Source organism: Plectropomus leopardus, chromosome 4 (assembly GCF_026936395.1).
Source record: "Plectropomus leopardus strain MGB_pleo_1.0 chromosome 4, ASM2693639v1, whole genome shotgun sequence".
In the NCBI taxonomy this organism is placed as follows: domain Eukaryota; kingdom Metazoa; phylum Chordata; class Actinopteri; order Perciformes; family Serranidae; genus Plectropomus; species Plectropomus leopardus.
In genome coordinates, this window is record NC_142179.1 from 5,062,030 (window position 1) to 5,085,088 (window position 23,059).

The 23,059-nt window shown below is 37.9% G+C and overlaps 1 protein-coding gene and 1 long non-coding RNA gene across 2 annotated transcripts; one reads left to right on the forward strand and one right to left on the reverse strand.

Moving 5' to 3' along the window:
* Positions 1–738: 738 nt before the first annotated feature.
* Positions 739–22,620, reverse strand: LOC148189675 (uncharacterized). The gene is made up of 13 exons (XM_088076013.1): positions 22,478–22,620; positions 22,347–22,423; positions 21,000–21,261; positions 20,642–20,730; positions 19,680–20,256; positions 18,049–18,954; positions 14,266–14,321; positions 5,140–5,493; positions 3,825–4,269; positions 3,467–3,555; positions 2,637–3,081; positions 2,279–2,367; positions 739–1,893 (listed from the first exon to the last, which is right to left on the reverse strand). Exons 1-13 carry the CDS (start codon positions 22,618–22,620, stop codon positions 893–895), a joined length of 4,533 nt encoding a protein of 1,510 aa, XP_087932139.1. The 3' UTR covers positions 739–892.
* Positions 9,191–12,674, forward strand: LOC148189676 (uncharacterized). Its single transcript, XR_015776365.1, has 2 exons — positions 9,191–9,352; positions 12,317–12,674. It is a non-coding gene; the product is annotated as an uncharacterized LOC148189676 (long non-coding RNA).
* Positions 22,621–23,059: the final 439 nt, after the last annotated feature.

A 23,059-nucleotide genomic window follows, 5' to 3' on the forward strand; every position in this document is an offset into this window, starting at 1 on the left:
TTTTTGTTTTTGTATGTTTTGTTTTTGTTTGTTTTTTGCTTGTTTTTGCTTTTGTTTTGTTTTTTTTTGTTTTTTGTTTATTTTAGTTTTTGGGGGTTTTTTTGCTTGTTTTTGCTTTTGTTTTGTTTTGTTTTTTTGTTTTTTGTTTATTTGTTTGTTTTTTGCTTTTGTTTTGTTTTGTTTTTGTTTATTTTAGTTTTTTGTTTTTTGTTTGTTTTTTGCTTTTGTTTTATTTTTTTTTTGTTTTTTTAGTTTCTTCTTTTTCTTCTTCTTCTTCTTCTTCTTCTTAACATTACAGGTGTTCCTGCTCGTCCACCATATCAAAGACACCTAAAACCAACAGCATATAAAAGGTTAAGTTTGGAGTCCAGTTGCACACCTGATGTCAGGAAATAGTCAACAGACCTCATTTGTATCATTTTCCATGTAAACAAATCTAACATTTAAAACCTTGATCAATATTCAGTTTCTTGTCCTGTGCTCAGAAACTTTTCACAAGCACATTAAAACTTTGAAACATGCAAATTTGTTGGGTTTCGGTGAAAAATATATAAAATATAATATTTCATCATAAACAACTATCTAAAAGGCAATCAGCAACATGGCGTGAAGTGTCCTAGAAACTGAGAAAGAAAAAACATCCAGAAAACTATATATATATATATATATATATATAACAATATAACAAAATTTTGGGGGGAGCTACAGGTCAGTTTTTGATGAAAATTTTACTTTGGTTGAACTTCAAATGCAGGACTTTTTCCTGTCATCAAGTCTTTTTACATTGTGGTATTAGTACTTTTACTTGAAAAAAGAATTTGGAGAGGTTAAAGGGATTTTTGTGTCTATTGGATTCAGTCTATGTTTTCATGACATTGTATGTGACAGAATGTCAGTTGTCTTTCTTACTTGAAAATTTGGGGGGACGCGCCTGCTGTTCAATCGCTGCGATGTTGACGCGGTTTTTATTGCCGCGGCGCCATGCAACTCGCAGACGATTGAACAGATGAGTCTCCTTATTGCTCTTTTGCTCCTCCTTCTCCTCTCTTTTTCTCTCCTTCTTCACCTCCTTCTGTCTCTTTCGCTCCTCTTTCGCCTCTCTTTTTCTCTCCTTCTTCACCTCCTTCTGTCTCTTTCTCTCCTCTTTCTCCTCTCTTTTTCTCTCCTTCTTCACCTCCTTCTGTCTCTTTCGCTCCTCCTTCTCCTCTCCTTTTTTTTCCTTCTTCAACATTTTCAGCCTCTCTTTCTCCAGCTTCTTGAGCCTTTTTTTCTCCTTCTTCTCTGACTTCTGCCTCTCCTTCGCCTCCTTCTTTCCTTCTCCTTCTTTCGTCTCCATTTTGAGACTTTGACTGCACTCCACAACCCTGTCTTTGTTCAGATTTGCCAGAATTTCTACGAGCTCCATCCTTGCTTTTTTCCTTTGTTCGTCACACTCCTTCTTCTTTCTTTCAAAGTCCTCCCTAAACCTTACGCAAATCTGAATACACTCCTGTAGCACAGCCCTCTGGAAGCAATTCCAGCACTCTGGCTGCCACTCAGTGGTCAGAGGGTCATTTCTGGCAGAGGATGAAGGGCTCTCACCCCAACATCCACGCACCTTCATTGAAGAAGGGTTACCTCCACGAGACAAGGGACTCTCACCCCCTTGTTCGTCTTCAGAGGACAAAGGGCTCTCACCCCTCCATCCCTGCAGCCTCCGGGTGGTAGTAGGCTGGTCGTCTTCAGAGGACAAAGGGCTCTCACCCCTCCATCCCCGCAGCCTCCGGGTGGTAGTAGGCTGGTCGTCTTCAGGAGACAAAGGGCTCTCACCCCTTCGTCCCAACAGCCTCCAGATGGTAGAAGGCTTCTTGACTGCAGAAGTGGAAATATTAGGAAATGTTAAGAAATATTGTTCTCAGCAGAGGAAGAAATATCCATAAAAATACGTATTAAGTGAAGGGAAAACAGCTAAAAACAGGTAATAAAAAAACAATCAAAAGGGACAAAAGATAATGAGAAAGTAGCTACAATTTTTAATTCATTATCTGTGGATTCAGTACAAAGCTTGAACATGAATTCTCTCTCTTATTTTGCATTACAAAGCAGTTACGAAGTACAGATTGACAAAGCAAAGCTATTCCTAATGGCTTGTCTTTATTAGGGATCAAATGATGGCAAAAAACTGGGTTGGAGTAGCATTAAGTCAGCATTTATGTAAGGGGAAACTCATGGGTACCCATAGAAGCCATTTTCATTCAGATAACTTGGGTCAGAGGTCAAGGGACCCCTATGAAATGACCGTACTGTTTTTCAGCCGCCAAAGTGAAGCCTAACTTAAGAGTGTCATTCAACCCCCTCTCGAAGACGCTAGCAAAACATGGCTGGTACCTGGAATGTCAGCTGGCGATTAATGTGATTTAAAATCAAAATAATCAAAATGCTGAATGCCCTAATATTTAAGCATTATAACTGACAGACACTTCTCTTTAAACAAATCAAGTTACTACTATGATTTCAGCATTATTTTATATAATATTTCTTACTAAGTGACTTTTATGTACTATGCTGTCTTATGAGTCGTATTTGTGGATCTGTTGTTTTTTTTATGTCTACCTGCCCAGGAACAACAGATGTAAACTAGTTAGCTGGTAGATTACTTCCTAATGTCTTTGTAATGCACAATTAATGATGAATACTGCACTGCCCGTGTTAAAATAGACTGTATATTTAAGAAATGGCACCTACCCTTCTTGTAAGGCTGGCAATCTTTACAAGACAAAAGGCTCTCACTCCTTCGTCCGTGGTCCTTCATGATGGTTGAAGGGTTGATGTCAGCGAAGGATGAAGGGCTCTCACCCCAACATCCACGCACCTTCATTGAAGAAGGGTTACCTTCACGAGACAAGGGACTCTCACCCCCTTGTTCGTCTTCAGAAGATGAAGGGCTCTCACCCCTCCATCCCCGCAGCCTCCGGGTGGTAGTAGGCTGGTCGTCTTCAGGAGACAAAGGGCTCTCACCCCTTCGTCCCAACAGCCTCCAGATGGTAGAAGGCTTCTTGACTGCAGAAGTGGAAATATTAGGAAATGTTAAGAAATATTGTTCTCAGCAGAGGAAGAAATATCCATAAAAATACGTATTAAGTGAAGGGAAAACAGCTAAAAACAGGTAATAAAAAAACAATCAAAAGGGACAAAAGATAATGAGAAAGTAGCTACAATTTTTAATTCATTATCTGTGGATTCAGTACAAAGCTTGAACATGAATTCTCTCTCTTATTTTGCATTACAAAGCAGTTACGAAGTACAGATTGACAAAGCAAAGCTATTCCTAATGGCTTGTCTTTATTAGGGATCAAATGATGGCAAAAAACTGGGTTGGAGTAGCATTAAGTCAGCATTTATGTAAGGGGAAACTCATGGGTACCCATAGAAGCCATTTTCATTCAGATAACTTGGGTCAGAGGTCAAGGGACCCCTATGAAATGACCGGACTGTTTTTCAGCCGCCAAAGTGAAGCCTAACTTAAGAGTGTCATTCAACCCCCTCTCGAAGACGCTAGCAAAACATGGCTGGTACCTGGAATGTCAGCTGGCGATTAATGTGATTTAAAATCAAAATAATTAAAATGCTGAATGCCCTAATATTTAAGCATTATAACTGACAGACACTTCTCTTTAAACAAATCAAGTTACTACTATGATTTCAGCATTATTTTATATAATATTTCTTACTAAGTGACTTTTATGTACTATGCTGTCTTATGTGTCGTATTTGTGGATCTGTTGTTTTTTTTATGTCTACCTGCCCAGGAACAACAGATGTAAACTAGTTAGCTGGTAGATTACTTCCTAATGTCTTTGTAATGCACAATTAATGATGAATACTGCACTGCCCGTGTTAAAATAGACTGTATATTTAAGAAATGGCACCTACCCTTCTTGTAAGGCTGGTAATCTTTACAAGACAAAAGGCTCTCACTCCTTCGTCCGTGGTCCTTCATGATGGTTGAAGGGTTGATGTCAGCGAAGGATGAAGGGCTCTCACCCCAACATCCACGCACCTTCATTGAAGAAGGGTTACCTTCACGAGACAAGGGACTCTCACCCCCTTGTTCGTCTTCAGAAGATGAAGGGCTCTCACCCCTCCATCCCCGCAGCCTCCGGGTGGTAGTAGGCTGGTCGTCTTCAGGAGACAAAGGGCTCTCACCCCTTCGTCCCTGCTGCCTCCGGGTGGTAGAAGGCTTCTTGACTGCAGAAGTGGAAATATTAGGAAATGTTAAGAAATATTGTTCTCAGCAGAGGAAGAAATATCCATAAAAATACGTATTAAGTGAAGGGAAAACAGATAAAAACAGGTAATAACAGAACAATCAAAAGAGACAAAAAATAATGAAAAAGTAGCTACGATTTTACAATTCATCATCTGTGGATTCAGCACAGAGTCTGACCAAGAATGTTGGTGTTAATCAATGCAACCTTGAACCCGCAAATAACAAGTTCCCTGTTTTCACAATCGAAAAATAAAGTACTTGAATGGTTCTTGGTCTGAGGTTTGATATTAATGACAGATTATTAATAATAAGAATAACATTTTTTTAAAAATGATTATCCATACTATGTAAGCCTTTAAACCTTCAAAGCCCGATCAAATTGATTTGATGTATTCCGAAAACATGGGGGAAAAAGTACTTAACCAAAAAATTAGTACAAGATGATGAGAAAACTACCTCAAATATTGTTTTTTTTTGTTTGTTTGTTTTTTGCTTTTTAAATATGAGTGGATTATTAAAAAAAATATGTTTTTCAGCCACCAAAGTGAAGCCTAATTTAAGAGTGTTATTCAACCCCCTCTCGAAAAAGCTAGCAAAACATAGTTGGTTCACACTTCTCTTTTATTAAAACAAATTACTACTATGATTTTTCCCCTCTGTATTTATCAGTATTTTATATATTACATCTTACTAATGGACTTTTATGTACTATGCTGTCTTATGTGTCGTATTTGTGGATCTGTTGTTTTTTTATGTCTACCTGCCCAGTAACAACAGATGTAAACTAGCTAGCTGGTAGATTACTTCCTAATGTCCAATTAATGATGAATTCTGAATCCTGTACTGCCAGTATTAAAATAGACTGCGCATTTTAAGAAAATGGCACCTACCCTTCTTGTAAGGCTGGTAATCTTCACAAGACAAAAGGCTCTCACTCCTTCGTCCGTGGTCCTTCACGATGGTTGAAGGGTTGATGTCAGCGAAGGATGTAGGGCTCTCACCCCTACGTCCACGCACCTTCATTGAAGAAGGGTTACCTCCACGAGACAAGGGACTCTCACCCCCTTGTTCGTGCACCCAGGTGGTAGGGTTGAGGTCCTCAGGAGTCGAAGGTCTCTCACCTCTTCGATTGTACTTCTTCGAAGAAGAGTACTTGTCTCCTTTAGACCGAGGTTTAAAGGGCTTACGTCCGAAAATGGACTTCAGCATGCTGTCAAACTCTCTCGTACACGGGCTGTGGAAAACTGCAAACACAAACACACAGCGTTTATTTCACTGATAATCAGAAATTTTTCAAGCAAAACACTTTCTCCACTAAACCTTAAGATAAGACTTCAACAATAAAACTTACCGAAAGATAAACTGTTTAGCTAAACTAAAATGTAATAAATTGTAGAAATATTTTTCAAGCGATTGTACTATAGCATACAAAAACAAATGGTTCACATTTAAACCGAGGTCTACCAAAACTAATACTACAATGACACAAAAAGACTAAATACCATCGTGTTGTTTTAAATTAAATTCAAGTATGTAAGAAGTTCAACTGACAGAAAACACATTCAAAGTAATTACATTCGTTAGCAAGAAACTTAATCTCAGAGCTACCACGAAATCATGGTTTTCAAAATAAGTTCAAACGGAGCTTTTTCTGTAACATGTAGTGCACAGAAACACTACAAATGCAGTCCATTTTGTGCAGATACAATTAGACAACAAGTGAAGCAAAATTAACAAGTTAAAATTTTGTTTTGCAAGACAAATAGTGCAATTTCATGTACTGATTTACAGCTCATGTTACTGCACTGATATTTTGACCGTAACAAATGAAAAAGGTAATTTACTTGACAGAAGAATGTGTGAAGAGTAAATCTACATGTCTTCCAACACAAATTAACATAAACGGTTGAGTAAAAAATCAAAGTTTTAAGTGGTGAAAAGTATGTCTTACCTCTCCAAAGGGTTGTGCGAAAATGAGATTGGAGTCCTGGCCTCCTCTATTCATAAGCTCAGTATTCCGTGATGTCATTCGGAATAGAGCGCTGGTGTTCTAGCACGACTGTAAGTTCCACCAGTTTTTCCCCTAATACAAACAATGGTGGACTCTGTGTATTTACTTAAGTATGCTACTTAAGTACAAATTTGAGGTACCTATGCTTGAATATTTCCAGTTAATGTTGGTGTATACCACTCGATACTACCAGGATATTTCACACGAATAACCACATTCAGTATGATGCATTTTTATAAGTATACCTACACAAAAGTTTTTGAAGTAGCAAAATTAATGCAATAATAAAAATCAAAATAGGGTGCCCAAGTCAACCTGCAAGCTAACGAAACCCTGGTTCCCGCATCAAATAGCCCCAGACATGATGCTTTTCTGTTGGCTAACCCGCAAGCTAACATAGCCCTGGTTCCCTTGTAAATTAGTTTGTGGGATTTCTCGATTTCATTTCGCATCATTGTAGAAAATAAATGCTGTGGCAAACAAACATTTATGAAACTTCCATGTTTTGTTCAGCTACATAATCTACATAAAGGAACACCACTTTCAGGATTTTTGAAGCCTAATCGGCAGACTTAAAAAGCTAATGCTAGGCTAAAACTAACTACACTACGGTTGCTTTGCCACAGCTACGAGGCTGTAAAGCCATGTTCAGCGCAGTTCAGTGCTATTTTTTTGTATTCTTTTTAGCCACTTGATAGCAACTGCCCATATTAGTGACACCTCTCTGATGCCATTAATTATTATTATTCACCTTATTCCTGAGGGCACGACGATAGAAATGAATATGAGAGCAACTTCTGGTGGGGTTGAGTAGGTTACTGGAAGCTAGTTCATCGCATTGATTTTCCATAGATGTTAATCTCGATGGCGAAACGCAAGCGGCAGTTCTTTAATAAAGTAATTCAAATGAATTCAGCACATACAGCTTTGTTTTTTACAGATATTTAACTTTAACTTAAATAAGATCTGTGGTTAACACAGGCTATGTAGTCGTTTTGCTCTGCAACATACCGTCCATATAAACACAATTTTTTAACTTTTAAGGTTTACGCGGCTAACAAGTGGTTAAAGCCTTGTATTTAAAGGAGCTGCTATCTTGACACTGAAAGTTTTTTTCCCTCAAAATGACTAGATTTAATTCTTGGAGGTTGTATCTGACTAATCTTAATCACTCATTTTTACCTGTGTAAATACTTTTAAAAGGGAAAATGAAACATAAAATGCGATTTTGAACTGGCCAAGAAGTGATTGCAGCTGCTTTCATGTCACTGAAAGGATCTTACAATATGTTACAGAGAAACCCAACAGTTCCCACAATCAGCATGCACTTGGCAACAGCTGAGACTCAATGACTGCACACAGGTCCCTTGAAACAAAACAAAAAAACTACACAGAAATTGTTGTCACTTTAGGGGTATGACATAAGTAAGATGCTCATCTTGTAATTAAAATTTAGATCAAATTATTTTGAGGTAGGAACAACCAAGATACGAGCTGCAATCACTTTTTGGCAAGTTGTAAAATACCATTTTGTTTGCTGCATTGGTCTTTTAAAGGTATTTCAAAAGATAAAGGGGACTGAGTAGGTTATAATCTGTCTAATATGATCACTCTGAATGAAATCTAGAATTTTGAGGGTCAGGATATGAAAGTATAATTCGTTGTCCGATGGGATTGAACTGCATGAAAAAGGAGAAAATGGCCCGTTTACTTGTTTTAAACCATTAAACCATAAAAGGAAAGTTCAGAGCTGTTTTTCCATGATCCCATGTTTGGTTTGAAACCAAAATCGAGAAAACGAATATTAGAATAATATTCAATTAACAATTAACAAATAACAATTAACAAATTGTCGAATTTGTTTATGTTAATTTCTTTTTGTGATTTAATGGAAAATAGTGAAGAAATGAATCAGGACAGTCACGTGATGTGGAAGTAAAAGTAGCGATGTTAAAATAAAAGCCCAGGGAACTAAACCAAATCGACAGATAGATAGATAGATAGATAGATAGATAGATACCTGCAACGAGTCTTTTCACTAGTGTATCTGTGTATCTCTGTCAATTGTGAACTTGTATGCACACGCTGAAAGTTTGATGCCAGTGTGTTTGTGCATAATTTACAGTAATATGTACAGTAAGATGTGTGTGTCTTGCAAATCTCTGCACAGGAAAGTCGCGCAGCTCTGATTTATTTTGTGTGAGTTTCATATCCTGACCCATACCCTGACCTTTGAGGCAGAAACCTTTCAGTGGCAAGATAGCAGCAGCTTTTCAACTTGTTTTTTGGCAAGTTGAAAAGCTGGATGTGTGGCGCTTTCAGTTTTGTCTGACTGGCCACTTGGCACATGCTACCAGTGGGGATCCTCTCGCAGTCTGCTGAATTCATTCAAATAAACTGACATTCTCCACTGAACATGATCAATTATGATAACTACTCACAATATCTATAAAAATCTTTTTTTTTTTAATATAAAGGACACGGACAGAATTAAAAATAATGCATATTCATATCACATCAGGGGTTTTGCCAAATAAGTTTTTGTAAAAAACTAAAAATGTTTATGAGAGCAAGAGAGGAACGTGTTCAATCAAGAAAATATAGAAAGAGGGGTGTGAGCTTAAACAATTTTGCTTGTGGATAAATAATTTCCCCATTAAAATAAAAAAATGAACTACATAATTGAAATAGCTGTTACTTGTATCATCACAATAGCCAATTATATCTTTGAGGGTAAAATCACAAGTTATGTTACAGTTATTAAAAACATGAAAACTTAAATCAGACCAAAATTTCATTGTGATATTACGCTGAAAAATGGATTAAAGTTTATGGATTAAAGACTTTTTAAGATCTGTACACCTGGAAATTTACTGGATAAATGTTATGCAAAATTTTGAGGGAGTTTTCAAGCATTTCCCGATTTTCCGATGACGTGTGAAACGTCAGGCGGAAGTTGTTTTTGATTGCGGAAATGAAGCTACAGATGCTTGAGGCGCAGCCCAGTGAAGCTATTTGATTCTTGTAATTTGGCCGTGTTTTGATTTAGCTGTATGTAGACCTCTGGGAGCTTAATTTCACAGCTCGATCAGGTAAGATTGAAGATATAGTTGCTTATTTGTCGCTCGCTGATTCATCGTTTTTACTCGCTCTGTGCTTTGCTAAGTTAGCTGAGTTAGCGGCTAACGCGACGTCGCTGAGAGACATTGATCACTTCATTGACAGATCGAGCGAAATATCGAGACCAGTGGAGTGTAAAATGTGTGTTTATGACACCCAAAAATATGTCAGTGGACGAGGAGGTTTGTAAACAAGGCGACGGTAATGTTGTGCCGCTCATACTTGAGCTGAAAAGGCCCACAGTTTCACATTTGAATCTGCTGCAGGACCTTTTCAAGCTACTTTCGAGGACGAATTGCGCCTAATTATCAGATTATAAAGAAGCTGTAGATGATTATATTTGTAATAAGTATGATTATAAACTGTGGTTGAGTGGTGGAAGAAGTATTATGATGTTTTTCAAATTAAAAACACGAAATTACCACACTGGAAATACTCCTCTGCAAGTAAAAGTCTTGCATTCAAAACCTTAAGTAAAGGTATGTCTCAGCAAAGTAACCAGGGACTGTTCTTTATTTATCAGAGGATTGGGGTTGGGGACTTTTTAAATTAAAAGCAAACAGCTTTTCCCTCCCTCCACTATAAACAGGCCCTAACCATATGTTTGTTATATTTACACCAACTGTAGTTATTGGAGCAAATGCAACAAACAGCATCAGAAAAACACAACCAGCAGCGACAAAATACTTTTTATTGTTTTTGTTTTTGTTTTGTTCTTTTACAGTTTCTGGCTGTGATAAATGGTGTAATTTGGGGGATAATAAAACAAAAACAAAACATGCCTTTTGACTTGTTGAAACAAGAGCTAATTGGTTTGATTTCTTCCCATAAAAAAAAAAAAGAAAGAAATTTGGATAGAAATATAAAAAAAAAAACCAAAAAAAAAAAACATGCAAGACGACGAGCCACCTAACCTAAAGACAAAAAGTAAGACTTTAGGAAAACATCTTAGAAAATTACCTTAAAATAAGTTTTTAAAAAAGAGCAAGAAAATGACCTCCTAAAAGTGCTATAAAATATATAAACACATTTTTGAATACATAACTAAGACATTTAAATGGCAGTTTTCTGGACATTTTTCCTCTTTTTTCATTAAAAAAAAGATCATATCTAAAATTCCCCCCAGCTAATTTGAAGATCATCCCCTCGTCACATTTTACTTATTTTTGTGGAGTTTGTGGGACATTTCTTGCCACATTGCTCATTATTTTCTTTCCTGCTTTTCTGAAAGAAATCAAACTAATTTTGTCAGTTTTCAGAGCTTTAAATGTTTGTGAAAGGCATCTAAATGTGAAAGAAAACAGTTATCGATTCAGGTGTCAAAGGGTTAAAGCAGCAGGCAGGATTTGGGCCTCTGATGATATTTTAAATAAACTCCAAATACAACCATTTAAAGCTGTATGGCCCTTCAGTAAGCTGAGAACATCACACATTTTACAGACAACAGAAGAGTTTTGAATAAAGTCTTTTTCTGGGAAAACAGCAGTGACAAACTTTATTTTGACTCATTTTTTCCTGTAAATTTCAGCATAAACATGAAGTTTCTGATCTTTTTGTTGGTTTGCCCGATGGTTCAACAGTTCAAACTAAGTTAAGAAACTGTAGTTCACTAAACTGTGTTCACGTCCCTCCACCTTTCTCCTCTTATCAGAGCCACACCTCTGGAGTCAAACTCTTAACAACTGGTTTCTCTTGACTTACTGTGTCTCTTTGGGCTGTACGTAGCCAGGAAAGCATCACGGCAGAATCAATACGAGACATTCGTCTCTTAGTCAGCGTCCTTACATTTGTCTTCATTTGATCAATTAAAGCGGAAACCCTCGAGTCACACCGAAACGGACCCTCCCAGCAGAGTCATTGCATGTCCTAAATATATTCAGACTGAGTATACATCCTTAATACAGGGTGTGAAGAGGGAGACACGCTGATTCTTTGTGCTGTAGTTTATACAGACATTTGTGTGGCCGTGCATGCTTACTGAATAGATTTACTGAAAATGTCATGCATGCTGAAGAATTAATAATGAACCCTTTGCATTAACAAATCACAGCCATGTTCAGTTTGAAGTTTTTTTTAATACTAATATTTTTAATATGATAAGTCAGATTTTCTGAAATGTAATAGAAAATTAGTTTAAAAAATACCTTTCTGGGGGTTGAAAATAATTAAAATCCATCCAAAAACACCCTGGATCTAGTTGTGTTTGTAAGAATTTGGTTATTACTCGAACCCGACCGAAATAGGATTTTTGAGACTGACATTATAGTGGAAAAATTCACCGATTACCAAGATAGCGACAGATTTTTGGAATGAAAAATAGGACTGTGCACTAATTTTGCACTGATATGACTATGCAAAAGTCCTCAGAAGGCTGCTTTCTTAAACACACAACTTTTATTTAACAATTTACTTGAACATTACAAAAAATAAAATGAACATCAGTCTTTACTGACCATTCAAATAAAGAATATAAAAATAAAATACACATCAGTACTGTATGCTCTTTACTGACCATATAAATAAAAATGAATATGATAAAATAAATAGTTAAATAAACATCAGTACTGTTCGGTATCAGTCGATTACTGACGATTTTTAAACCACCCAAGCATCGTTTGCTGCATTATACGGTCTGTAAAAAAAAGTTTTCTTATCGGCGCATATCAGGAAAAATATGGTGATATATGCTGATGCCGATATGCTCCGATATGTCTGTGAAAGGCTCATATCGACCGATATATCGGTTGACCGATATATCGCTCTGGCTCTAATGATTACCCACTAATAAAGCGTTGGTGAAAGTCCCCTCGGGACTGGAGTGCTTGCTCACTCATGTGTCCTAACACGTTAAACTTTTCCAGCTGGCAGTGCACATGCTTTCCTGCAGGTTTATCGTCAGTCTGCAGATTCCACTGAATCACAGTTTGTCTTCTCAGTGTTCAGGTTGAGCCGTCGTGATGGCGGACCACGCTGACGTCAGCCTGCAGCCTGAGGAGCGAGTCCGCGCTCTGACCAAGAAGGGAAGCTCAGTGGAAGTGAACGACGATGTGCCGCCGCGTCGATACTTCCGCTCCGGCATGGAGATGATCCGCATGGCCAACATCTACGCAGAGGAGGGCAACATCGAGCACGCCTTCGTCCTTTACAATAAATATATCACGTAAGTGACAGTGAGGGGCTGGGCTGAGCTCTTTGTTTGTATTTCTTAAATTTGTATTATTTAAATTAATTTAAATGCTTTTGCCTCACTGTCATCTGTTTGGTCGTTTCACACAAATAAATGCATTAAATATGTTGTGGGTTAATGTGTGAAGTTGAAAGGAAACATGCAGCACAGTTAATACAAAGATCTTTCTTAGGATTTGGCTCAATAAAATAAAAAAAATAAAGATAAACCAATAAAGAATCGAACCAATTTCAAATAATAATAATACATGTATTTCTTTGTTTTATTTTGCTGGATTTTACTTCATTGTATTTTACGCACAGGTCATGATGCTCATTGTACATTCAGGGGAAAAATTAGAAAAGCACAGAGTGTGCATAAGAATACGCTCTTTTGCATTAATCCCTCTGAAAACATCACAAATTCAACACAAAGAATTTTTCCACTTAACACAAATTAATCTGAGAAAACTGATGCAATTTATGTCAAACGGGCAAACATGGGGAAAAAAAGGCAATGAGCAACTTGGTAAGAGATATTCCTCTAATTTTTAAGAAGCTAGGGGAAAAAATATATTTATAATTATAAAATGTATATATTTAAAATTATGTTTCAGAATTATACACACTTTTTCCAAGTCTTGCCTGCTTTTTTTGTAGTTTAAAAAAACTAATTTAAGGTAATTTTCTTGTTCTTTTTACCAATATCTTGCAAATGTTTAGTACATTTTTAGTGCAGTCTTGCTTGCCTTGTTTTTTTTTTTTTAAAAAAAAACAAATCAAGCCAAATTGCTTATGTTTCAAAGGGTTAAAGGACCTCAGCAGTGAAACCTTTGAAACTTGGATCAACATCACTTTTCTTGTACTTCTTTCGGAGACCTTCAACACGTATTTAATTTAAACCTTTGAGTCCTGAGCAGATTGGTGCAACATCATTCAGAAACATAGGAAAAAGGCAATTTACCAATTTTTTCTTTTTTTCTTACTTTTTAACTTTTTTTGTTAATTGAAGGTAATTTTCTTCTTTTTTACTTTCTTTTAATTCTTTTTGATAAAACTTTTTTTCCATTTCTTCTTTTGTTGCTCATTGCTTTTTACCCATGTTTTTGAACGATATCAATTCAATTTGCTCAGGTTTAAAATGATTTAATTTTACACTGAAAGCCAAACAAAAGGGCTTACTCTGCAGTCAGACAGTTACAATCTGTATTTTTTCCCCTTTTTAATGTGAAATAATCAAACACAATGAACCATTACCACATTTCAAAAAGACAAAAATACAGTAATTGCACTTAAATTCTTTAGTGCATGCATGCTTAATAATAATAATTATAATAATCAGAATCATAAACAATTAAAATCATATAATAATTTGTTTTATTGACAATTTCTGGCACTTCTGGAGTTTGTTATTGTTATTATTGGTGAATCGCTCTTAGTCTGGCCCCTCCCCTGGGACCACTTTGCCTTTGGAGACCCTACCAGGAGGTAACGCCCCCGACAGCACAGCTCCCAGGATCACAGGGACACGCAAACCCCTCCACCACGTTAAGGTGGCGATTCCTGGGGGGGATATTTTTTTATTTTCTTTAATATTAAACAGCAGGCCGTCAGAGCAGCCGCTTTGTGAGCTCCGGTTGTGAGGAGCTGCATGAAACTCCTGCAAGTCACAGTACTCAGGAACAAGAGTCAGGGCGCTTCACGGCAGAGGAGAGCTGACCATCAGGTATCAGCAGAGCGGGAGGACCGCAGCTGTCGTGGTCACAGAAGCAAAACCTGAAGTGTTAAAGGAGTAAGAGGAGGTCAGAAACAGGCTCTAACACACTGCCGTATGACTGACAGGTGAGGCAGGTGTTTGTTCAGCTACGTGTCAGTACTGGAGGAGAACTACGTACCTTGACTGTGGACATTGTTGAGCAGCAACCTGAGTTTGGTTTTGGTTTCAGAAGTCACAGAGACCTGCAGCTTTTCCAGGCTGAGGAGCAGCTCGAGGATAATACAGTCTGTAAGAAGAGATGAGTATTTTGTGAGCGAGACTGGTTTTCTTGAGGTTGTTCAAGACTGGTTAGCAGGGCAGTGGAGTCAGGAGCATTATGATGTTCTCTGGATACAGTCAGTACGTTTACATGCACAGTTAACCCTTTGAAACCTGAGAAAATTGGCTTTATTTCTTTAAAAACATGGGAAGAAGGCAATGAGCAACAAAAGAAGAAATGACCAGAAAATTCTACGTCAAGGAACATTCTTTATCGAGTTTCTAACTGCCTTTTCCCCAAGTTTTTGAAGGAAGTTGCATCAATTTGCTCAGGGTTGGAAGAAAATATTCATGACAGACCTTTGAAAGCAGCATAAAAAAGTGATGCTGCTCCAGGATTCAAAGAGTTAAGTGGTTAAAACTCGATTCGGCCATTTACTGGGACTACTGTCCTTGTCCCAGTATACAAACACCATACTATCATGTTTACATGTGTTTTAAAAGTCCAGTTTAATTCGGACTAACACATAATGTGAGTTTTTCTAGCATGTAAACATACTGAGTTTGATCCAGTTCAGAGAATCTGAACATTTGACATCGGTGGTTTGAGATACTTACTGAACCAGAGGAGATTGAGGACCTGAAGATGCAGTTGGCCTTTTTTTTTTTTTTGGCCAGATGTTGCAGAGGTAGAAGTTCGGATGTCAGAGGAGCTTGATAACAAGGCGAGACGTTGAGGATTTGAAGACGCAGTTGGCCTTTTTTTTTTTTGGCCAGAAGTTGCAGAGAGGTGGAAGTTATGGGCCAGATGTTGCAGAGGTAGGCGAGACGTTGAGAACTTGAAGATGTGCTAGGCCTTTTTTGTTTTGGCAGGAGGTTGCAGAGAGGTTGAAGTCATGATGTGGTTGGCCTTTTTTTTGGGCCAGAGGTTGCAGAAGTAGAAGTTGGGCTCCGTGGAGCATTAGTGACAACTTGCAAACACCCCAAATGCTGTAACCAGGGCAACTGACAAAAGACTTTTGCTCACGTTCATTAGTAATTACTTTAAGTGTTATAATTTTTTGGAGATGGTAATGTAGTTTTTTTCACTACATTCCATTTTTGAGACAGTAATGTAGTTAATTTGGACTACATTACATTTTTTGAGTGAGAGCAGAAAGTATTGTTCCCCATATATATTACCTCCTTTAAAGAGGAATTACCAACCTCCTGAAAACGCTATGGTGGCCCCCTGAGACACCCTGAATACTCAACTTAAAAGTGTGAGTGAGTTTTCATTTGATTTTATAGTTTCTAAAGGCAGCATATTGGCTCATTGTGGTTAAGAGACTTGAGTGATTGTCCTATCAGCAGTCAGCGTCAAATTTGTCCTGACTGCAGTCTCTCCTCCCTCACTTTAAGCTCGCCTGTTATTTATGGACGTTTCCATAACCTGTTCATTTAGTCTGATCCAAACCGTAACCATAAGAGAGGGAGGGGAACAGCTCCCGTCTGATTGTTTTTTGTATGTTTTGATTTTTGTTCATTTTAGTTTTGGGTTTTTTTTGTTTCTTTGTTTTTGTTGTTTTGTTTCTAAATTTTTTGTAGAGGCTTTTCTGTGCCTTTTTTGATAGTATGGCTATAACCTGAGAGGGGAAAAGAGGAGGGTGACAAGCAGCGACGGCCACGGTTGGAGTTAAACCTGCGGTCGCCGTGGCAATAGCCTCTGTGCATGGGGCACCCAATCTACCACTTGAGGTACTGGGCACCTTTGTCACAGTTTTTGTCTATCCCTCCCCTTCAACTATTCTCCATTCCCCGGGCCCCCTCCATTGCCATTTTATTGCTATTTTATGGTTGCCTCAGTTATGTTCGGCTGTTTATGCTAGGCAAGGTGATGAATGAGGATTGGTTAGGACAATGCACCGTTATTGATTTAATGCCAACATGCAGGGTGTTATCAGTTGGTCAGTTAGTTGCATTTTAGGTGACTGATAAATTTTCTTTCTTTTTTTTTTTTTTAGATATTAACTTTTGTTAAATCCCAAATATTTAATCTCCCCAAATTACCTCCCTCGATTTGGTCCCCTTTGTCTGCTCTCTTTTAAAAAGCTTCAAGAAGTGTGAGTGTCAGATCTTTGTGTAATGCCCTGATGTCTTCGAGTACGTCAGGGGTGTCTGAGTCGCCACTTTCCTTAGAGCCATTATGCTTCTCCTTCTTCTCCTTCTTCTCCTTCTTCTCCTTTTTCTTCTTTTTTGTCTTTCTTGCTTGTAAATTTTGGGGGGGTCCTTTGTTGTTTTTTTGTTTTTTTGTTTTTTGTTGGGTTTTTTTGTATTTGTTTTTTGTTGATTTTGTATTTTTGTGTGTGTTTTTGTAAGTTTTGTTTTTTGTTTATTTTATTTTAGTTTTTTTGTTTTTGTATGTTTTGTTTTTTGTTTTTGTATGTTTTGTTTTTGTTTTGTTTTTTGTTTGTTTTTTTGCTTGTTTTTGCTTTTGTTTTGTTTTTGTTTTGTTTTTGTTTTGTTTTTTGTTTATTTTAGTTTTTGGGTTTTTTTGCTTGTTTTTGCTTTTGTTTTTGTTTTGTTTTTTTTGTTTTTTGTTTGTTTTTTGCTTTTGTTTTGTTTTTGTTTTGTTTTTTGTTTATTTTAGTTTTTTGTTTTTTGCTTGTTTTTGCTTTTGTTTTGTTTTTGTTTTGTTTTTTGTTTATTTGTTTGTTTTTGCTTTTGTTTTTGTTTTGTTTTTATTTATTTTAGTTTTTTGTTTTTGTTTGTTTTTTGCTTTTGTTTTATTTTTTTTGTTTTTTTAGTTTCTTCTTTTTCTTCTTCTTCTTCTTCTTCTTAACATTACAGGTGTTCCTGCTCGTCCACCATATCAAAGACACCTAAAACCAACAGCATATAAAAGGTTAAGTTTGGAGTCCAGTTGCACACCTGATGTCAGGAAATAGTCAACAGACCTCATTTGTATCATTTTCCATGTAAACAAATCTAACATTTAAAACCTTGATCAATATTCAGTTTCTTGTCCTGTGCTCAGAAACTTTTCACAAGCACATTAAAACTTTGAAACATGCAAATTTGTTGGGTTTCGGTGAAAAATATATAAAATATAATATTTCATCAAAAACAACTAACTAAAAGGCAATCAGCAACATGGCGTGAAGTGTCCTAGAAACTGAGAAAGAAAAAACATCCAGAAAACTATATATATATATAACAAACAATATAACAAAATTTTGGGGGGAGCTACAGGTCAGTTTTTGATGAAAATTTTACTTTGGTTGAACTTCAAATGCAGGACTTTTTCCTGTCATCAAGTCTTTTTACATTGTGGTATTAGTACTTTTACTTGAAAAAGGAATTTGGGGAGGTTAAAGGGATTTTTGTGTCTATTGGATTCAGTCTATGTTTTCATGACATTGTATGTGACAGAATGTCAGTTGTCTTTCTTACTTGAAAATTTGGGGGGACGCGCCTGCTGTTCAATCGCTGCGATGTTGACGCTGTTTTTTATTGCATGGCGCCATGCAACTTCATGAGCGATTGAACAGATGAGTCTCCTTATTGCTCTTTTGCTCCTCCTTCTCCTCTCTTTTTCTCTCCTTCTTCACCTCCTTCTGTCTCTTTCGCTCCTCTTTCGCCTCTCTTTTTCTCTCCTTCTTCACCTCCTTCTGTCTCTTTCTCTCCTCTTTCTCCTCTCGTTTTCTCTCCTTCTTCACCTCCTTCTGTCTCTTTCGCTCCTCCTTCTCCTCTCCTTTTTTTTCCTTCTTCAACATTTTCAGCCTCTCTTTCTCCAGCTTCTTGAGCCTTTTTTTCTCCTTCTTCTCTGACTTCTGCCTCTCCTTCGCCTCCTTCTTTCCTTCTCCTTCTTTCGTCTCCATTTTGAGACTTTGACTGCACTCCACAACCCTGTCTTTGTTCAGATTTGCCAGAATTTCTACGAGCTCCATCCTTGCTTTTTTCCTTTGTTCGTCACACTCCTTCTTCTTTCTTTCAAAGTCCTCCCTAAACCTTACGCAAATCTGAATACACTCCTGTAGCACAGCCCTCTGGAAGCAATTCCAGCACTCTGGCTGCCACTCAGTGGTCAGAGGGTCATTTCTGGCAGAGGATGAAGGGCTCTCACCCCAACATCCACGCACCTTCATTGAAGAAGGGTTACCTCCACGAGACAAGGGACTCTCACCCCCTTGTTCGTCTTCAGAGGACAAAGGGCTCTCACCCCTCCATCCCCGCAGCCTCCGGGTGGTAGTAGGCTGGTCGTCTTCAGAGGACAAAGGGCTCTCACCCCTTCGTCCCCGCAGCCTCCGGATGGTAGTAGGCTGGTCGTCTTCAGGAGACAAAGGGCTCTCACCCCTTCGTCCCAACAGCCTCCAGATGGTAGAAGGCTTCTTGACTGCAGAAGTGGAAATATTAGGAAATGTTAAGAAATATTGCTCTCTGCAGAGGAATAAATATCAATAAAACTACGTATTAAGTTGGGCAAAACAGCTAAAAACAGGTAATAAAAAAACAATCAAAAGGGACAAAAGATAATGAGAAAGTAGCTACAATTTTTAATTCATTATCTGTGGATTCAGTACAAAGCTTGAACATGAATTCTCTCTCTTATTTTGCATTACAAAGCAGTTACGAAGTACAGATTGACAAAGCAAAGCTATTCCTAATGGCTTGTCTTTATTAGGGATCAAATGATGGCAAAAAACTGGGTTGGAGTAGCATTAAGTCAGCATTTATGTAAGGGGAAACTCATGGGTACCCATAGAAGCCATTTTCATTCAGATAACTTGGGTCAGAGGTCAAGGGACCCCGATGAAATGACCGTACTGTTTTTCAGCCGCCAAAGTGAAGCCTAACTTAAGAGTGTCATTCAACCCCCTCTCGAAGACGCTAGCAAAACATGGCTGGTACCTGGAATGTCAGCTGGCGATTAATGTGATTTAAAATCAAAATAATCAAAATGCTGAATGCCCTAATATTTAAGCATTATAACTGACAGACACTTCTCTTTAAACAAATCAAGTTACTACTATGATTTCAGCATTATTTTATATAATATTTCTTACTAAGTGACTTTTATGTACTATGCTGTCTTATGTGTCGTATTTGTGGATCTGTTGTTTTTTTTATGTCTACCTGCCCAGGAACAACAGATGTAAACTAGTTAGCTGGTAGATTACTTCCTAATGTCTTTGTAATGCACAATTAATGATGAATACTGCACTGCCCGTGTTAAAATAGACTGTATATTTAAGAAATGGCACCTACCCTTCTTGTAAGGCTGGTAATCTTTACAAGACAAAAGGCTCTCACTCCTTTGTCCGTGGTCCTTCATGATGGTTGAAGGGTTGATGTCAGCGAAGGATGAAGGGCTCTCACCCCAACATCCACGCACCTTCATTGAAGAAGGGTTACCTCCACGAGACAAGGGACTCTCACCCCCTTGTTCGTCTTCAGAAGATGAAGGGCTCTCACCCCTCCATCCCCGCAGCCTCCGGGTGGTAGTAGGCTGGTCGTCTTCAGGAGACGAAGGGCTCTCACCCCTCCGTACCCGCAGCCTCCGGGTGGTAGTAGGCTGGTCGTCTTCAGGAGACAAAGGGCTCTCACCCCTTCGTCCCTGCTGCCTCCGGATGGTAGAAGGCTCAGTGTTGGTAGAAGACAAAGGGCTCTCACCCCTTCGTCCCAACAGCCTCCAGATGGTAGAAGGCTTCTTGACTGCAGAAGTGGAAATATTAGGAAATGTTAAGAAATATTGTTCTCAGCAGAGGAAGAAATATCCATAAAAATACGTATTAAGTGAAGGGAAAACAGCTAAAAACAGGTAATAAAAAAACAATCAAAAGGGACAAAAGATAATGAGAAAGTAGCTACAATTTTTAATTCATTATCTGTGGATTCAGTACAAAGTTTGAACAAGAATTCTCTCTCTTATTTTGCATTACAAAGCTGTTACGAAGTACAGATTGACAAAGCAAAGCTATTCCTAATGGCTTGTCTTTATTAGGGATCAAATGATGGCAAAAAACTGGGTTGGAGTAGCATTAAGTCAGCATTTATGTAAGGGGAAACTCATGGGTACCCATAGAAGCCATTTTCATTCAGATAACTTGGGTCAGAGGTCAAGGGACCCCTATGAAATGACCGTACTGTTTTTCAGCCGCCAAAGTGAAGCCTAACTTAAGAGTGTCATTCAACCCCCTCTCGAAGACGCTAGCAAAACATGGCTGGTACCTGGAATGTCAGCTGGCGATTAATGTGATTTAAAATCAAAATAATTAAAATGCTGAATGCCCTAATATTTAAGCATTATAACTGACGGACACTTCTCTTTAAACAAATCAAGTTACTGCTATGATTTCAGCATTATTTTATATAATATTTCTTACTAAGTGACTTTTATGTACTATGCTGTCTTATGAGTCGTATTTGTGGATCTGTTGTTTTTTTTATGTCTACCTGCCCAGGAACAACAGATGTAAACTAGTTAGCTGGTAGATTACTTCCTAATGTCTTTGTAATGCACAATTAATGATGAATACTGCACTGCCCGTGTTAAAATAGACTGTATATTTAAGAAATGGCACCTACCCTTCTTGTAAGGCTGGCAATCTTTACAAGACAAAAGGCTCTCACTCCTTCGTCCGTGGTCCTTCATGATGGTTGAAGGGTTGATGTCAGCGAAGGATGAAGGGCTCTCACCCCAACATCCACGCACCTTCATTGAAGAAGGGTTACCTTCACGAGACAAGGGACTCTCACCCCCTTGTTCGTCTTCAGAAGATGAAGGGCTCTCACCCCTCCATCCCCGCAGCCTCCGGGTGGTAGTAGGCTGGTCGTCTTCAGGAGACAAAGGGCTCTCACCCCTTCGTCCCCACAGCCTCCGGGTGGTAGAAGGCTTCTTGACTGCAGAAGTGGAAATATTAGGAAATGTTAAGAAATATTGTTCTCAGCAGAGGAAGAAATATCCATAAAAATACGTATTAAGTGAAGGGAAAACAGAGAAAAACAGGTAATAACAGAACAATCAAAAGAGACAAAAAATAATGAAAAAGTAGCTACGATTTTACAATTCATCATCTGTGGATTCAGCACAGAGTCTGACCAAGAATGTTGGTGTTAATCAATGCAACCTTGAACCCGCAAATAACAAGTTCCCTGTTTTCACAATCGAAAAATAAAGTACTTGAATGGTTCTTGGTCTGAGGTTTGATATTAATGACAGATTATTAATAATAAGAATAACATTTTTTAAAAAATGATTATCCATACTATGTAAGCCTTTAAACCTTCAAAGCCCGATCAAATTGATTTGATGTATTCCGGAAACATGGGGGAAAAAGTACTTAACCAAAAAATTAGTACAAGATGATGAGAAAACTACCTCAAATATTGTTTGTTTTTTGTTTGTTTGTTTGTTTTTTGCTTTTTAAATATGAGTGGATTATTTAAAAAAATATGTTTTTCAGCCACCAAAGTGAAGCCTAATTTAAGAGTGTTATTCAACCCCCTCTCGAAAAAGCTAGCAAAACATAGTTGGTTCACACTTCTCTTTTATTAAAACAAATTACTACTATGATTTTTCCCCTCTGTATTTATCAGTATTTTATATATTACATCTTACTAATGGACTTTTATGTACTATGCTGTCTTATGTGTCGTATTTGTGGATCTTTCATTTTCTTTTTGCCCAGTAACAACAGATGTAAACTAGCTAGCTAGCTAATGTCCAATTAATGATGAATTCTGAATCCTGTACTGCCAGTATTAAAATAGACTGCGCATTTTAAGAAAATGGCACCTACCCTTCTTGTAAGGCTGGTAATCTTCACAAGACAAAAGGCTCTCACTCCTCCGTCCGTGGTCCTTCACGATGGTTGAAGGGTTGATGTCAGCGAAGGATGTAGGGCTCTCACCCCTACGTCCACGCACCTTCATTGAAGAAGGGTTACCTCCACGAGACAAGGGACTCTCACCCCCTTGTTCGTGCACCCAGGTGGTAGGGTTGAGGTCCTCAGGAGTCGAAGGTCTCTCACCTCTTCGATTGTACTTCTTCGAAGAAGAGTACTTGTCTCCTTTAGACCGAGGTTTAAAGGGCTTACGTCCGAAAATGGACTTCAGCATGCTGTCAAACTCTCTCGTACACGGGCTGTGGAAAACTGCAAACACAAACACACAGCGTTTATTTCACTGATAATCAGAAATTTTTCAAGCAAAACACTTTCTCCACTAAACCTTAAGATAAGACTTCAACAATAAAACTTACCGAAAGATAAACTGTTTAGCTAAACTAAAATGTAATAAATTGTAGAAATATTTTTCAAGCGATTGTACTATAGCATGCAAAAGACAAATGGTTCACATTTAAACTGAGGTCTACCAAAACTAATACTACAATGACACAAAAAGACTAAATACCATCGTGTTGTTTTAAATTAAATTCAAGTATGTAAGAAGTTCAACTGACAGGAAACACATCCAAAGTAATTACATTCGTTAGCAAGAAACTTAATCTCAGAGCTACCACGAAATCATGGTTTTCAAAATAAGTTCAAAAGGAGCT

What these genes read in the sequence shown, in the direction of transcription:
- LOC148189675 (XM_088076013.1), bottom strand. Translation starts at nt 22,620, where the DNA reads ATGCTGAAGTCCATTTTCGGACGTAAGCCCTTTAAACCTCGGTCTAAA. An exon ending in GAAGGACCACGGACGGAGGA is followed by an intron (nt 21,262 to 22,346) that starts GTGAGAGCCTTT and finishes AAGACGAACAAG; the next exon opens with GGGGTGAGAGTCCCTTGTCT. An exon ending in GGCGGCTGAAAAACAGTCCG is followed by an intron (nt 3,082 to 3,466) that starts GTCATTTCATAG and finishes TCCTCTGCTGAG; the next exon opens with AACAATATTTCTTAACATTT.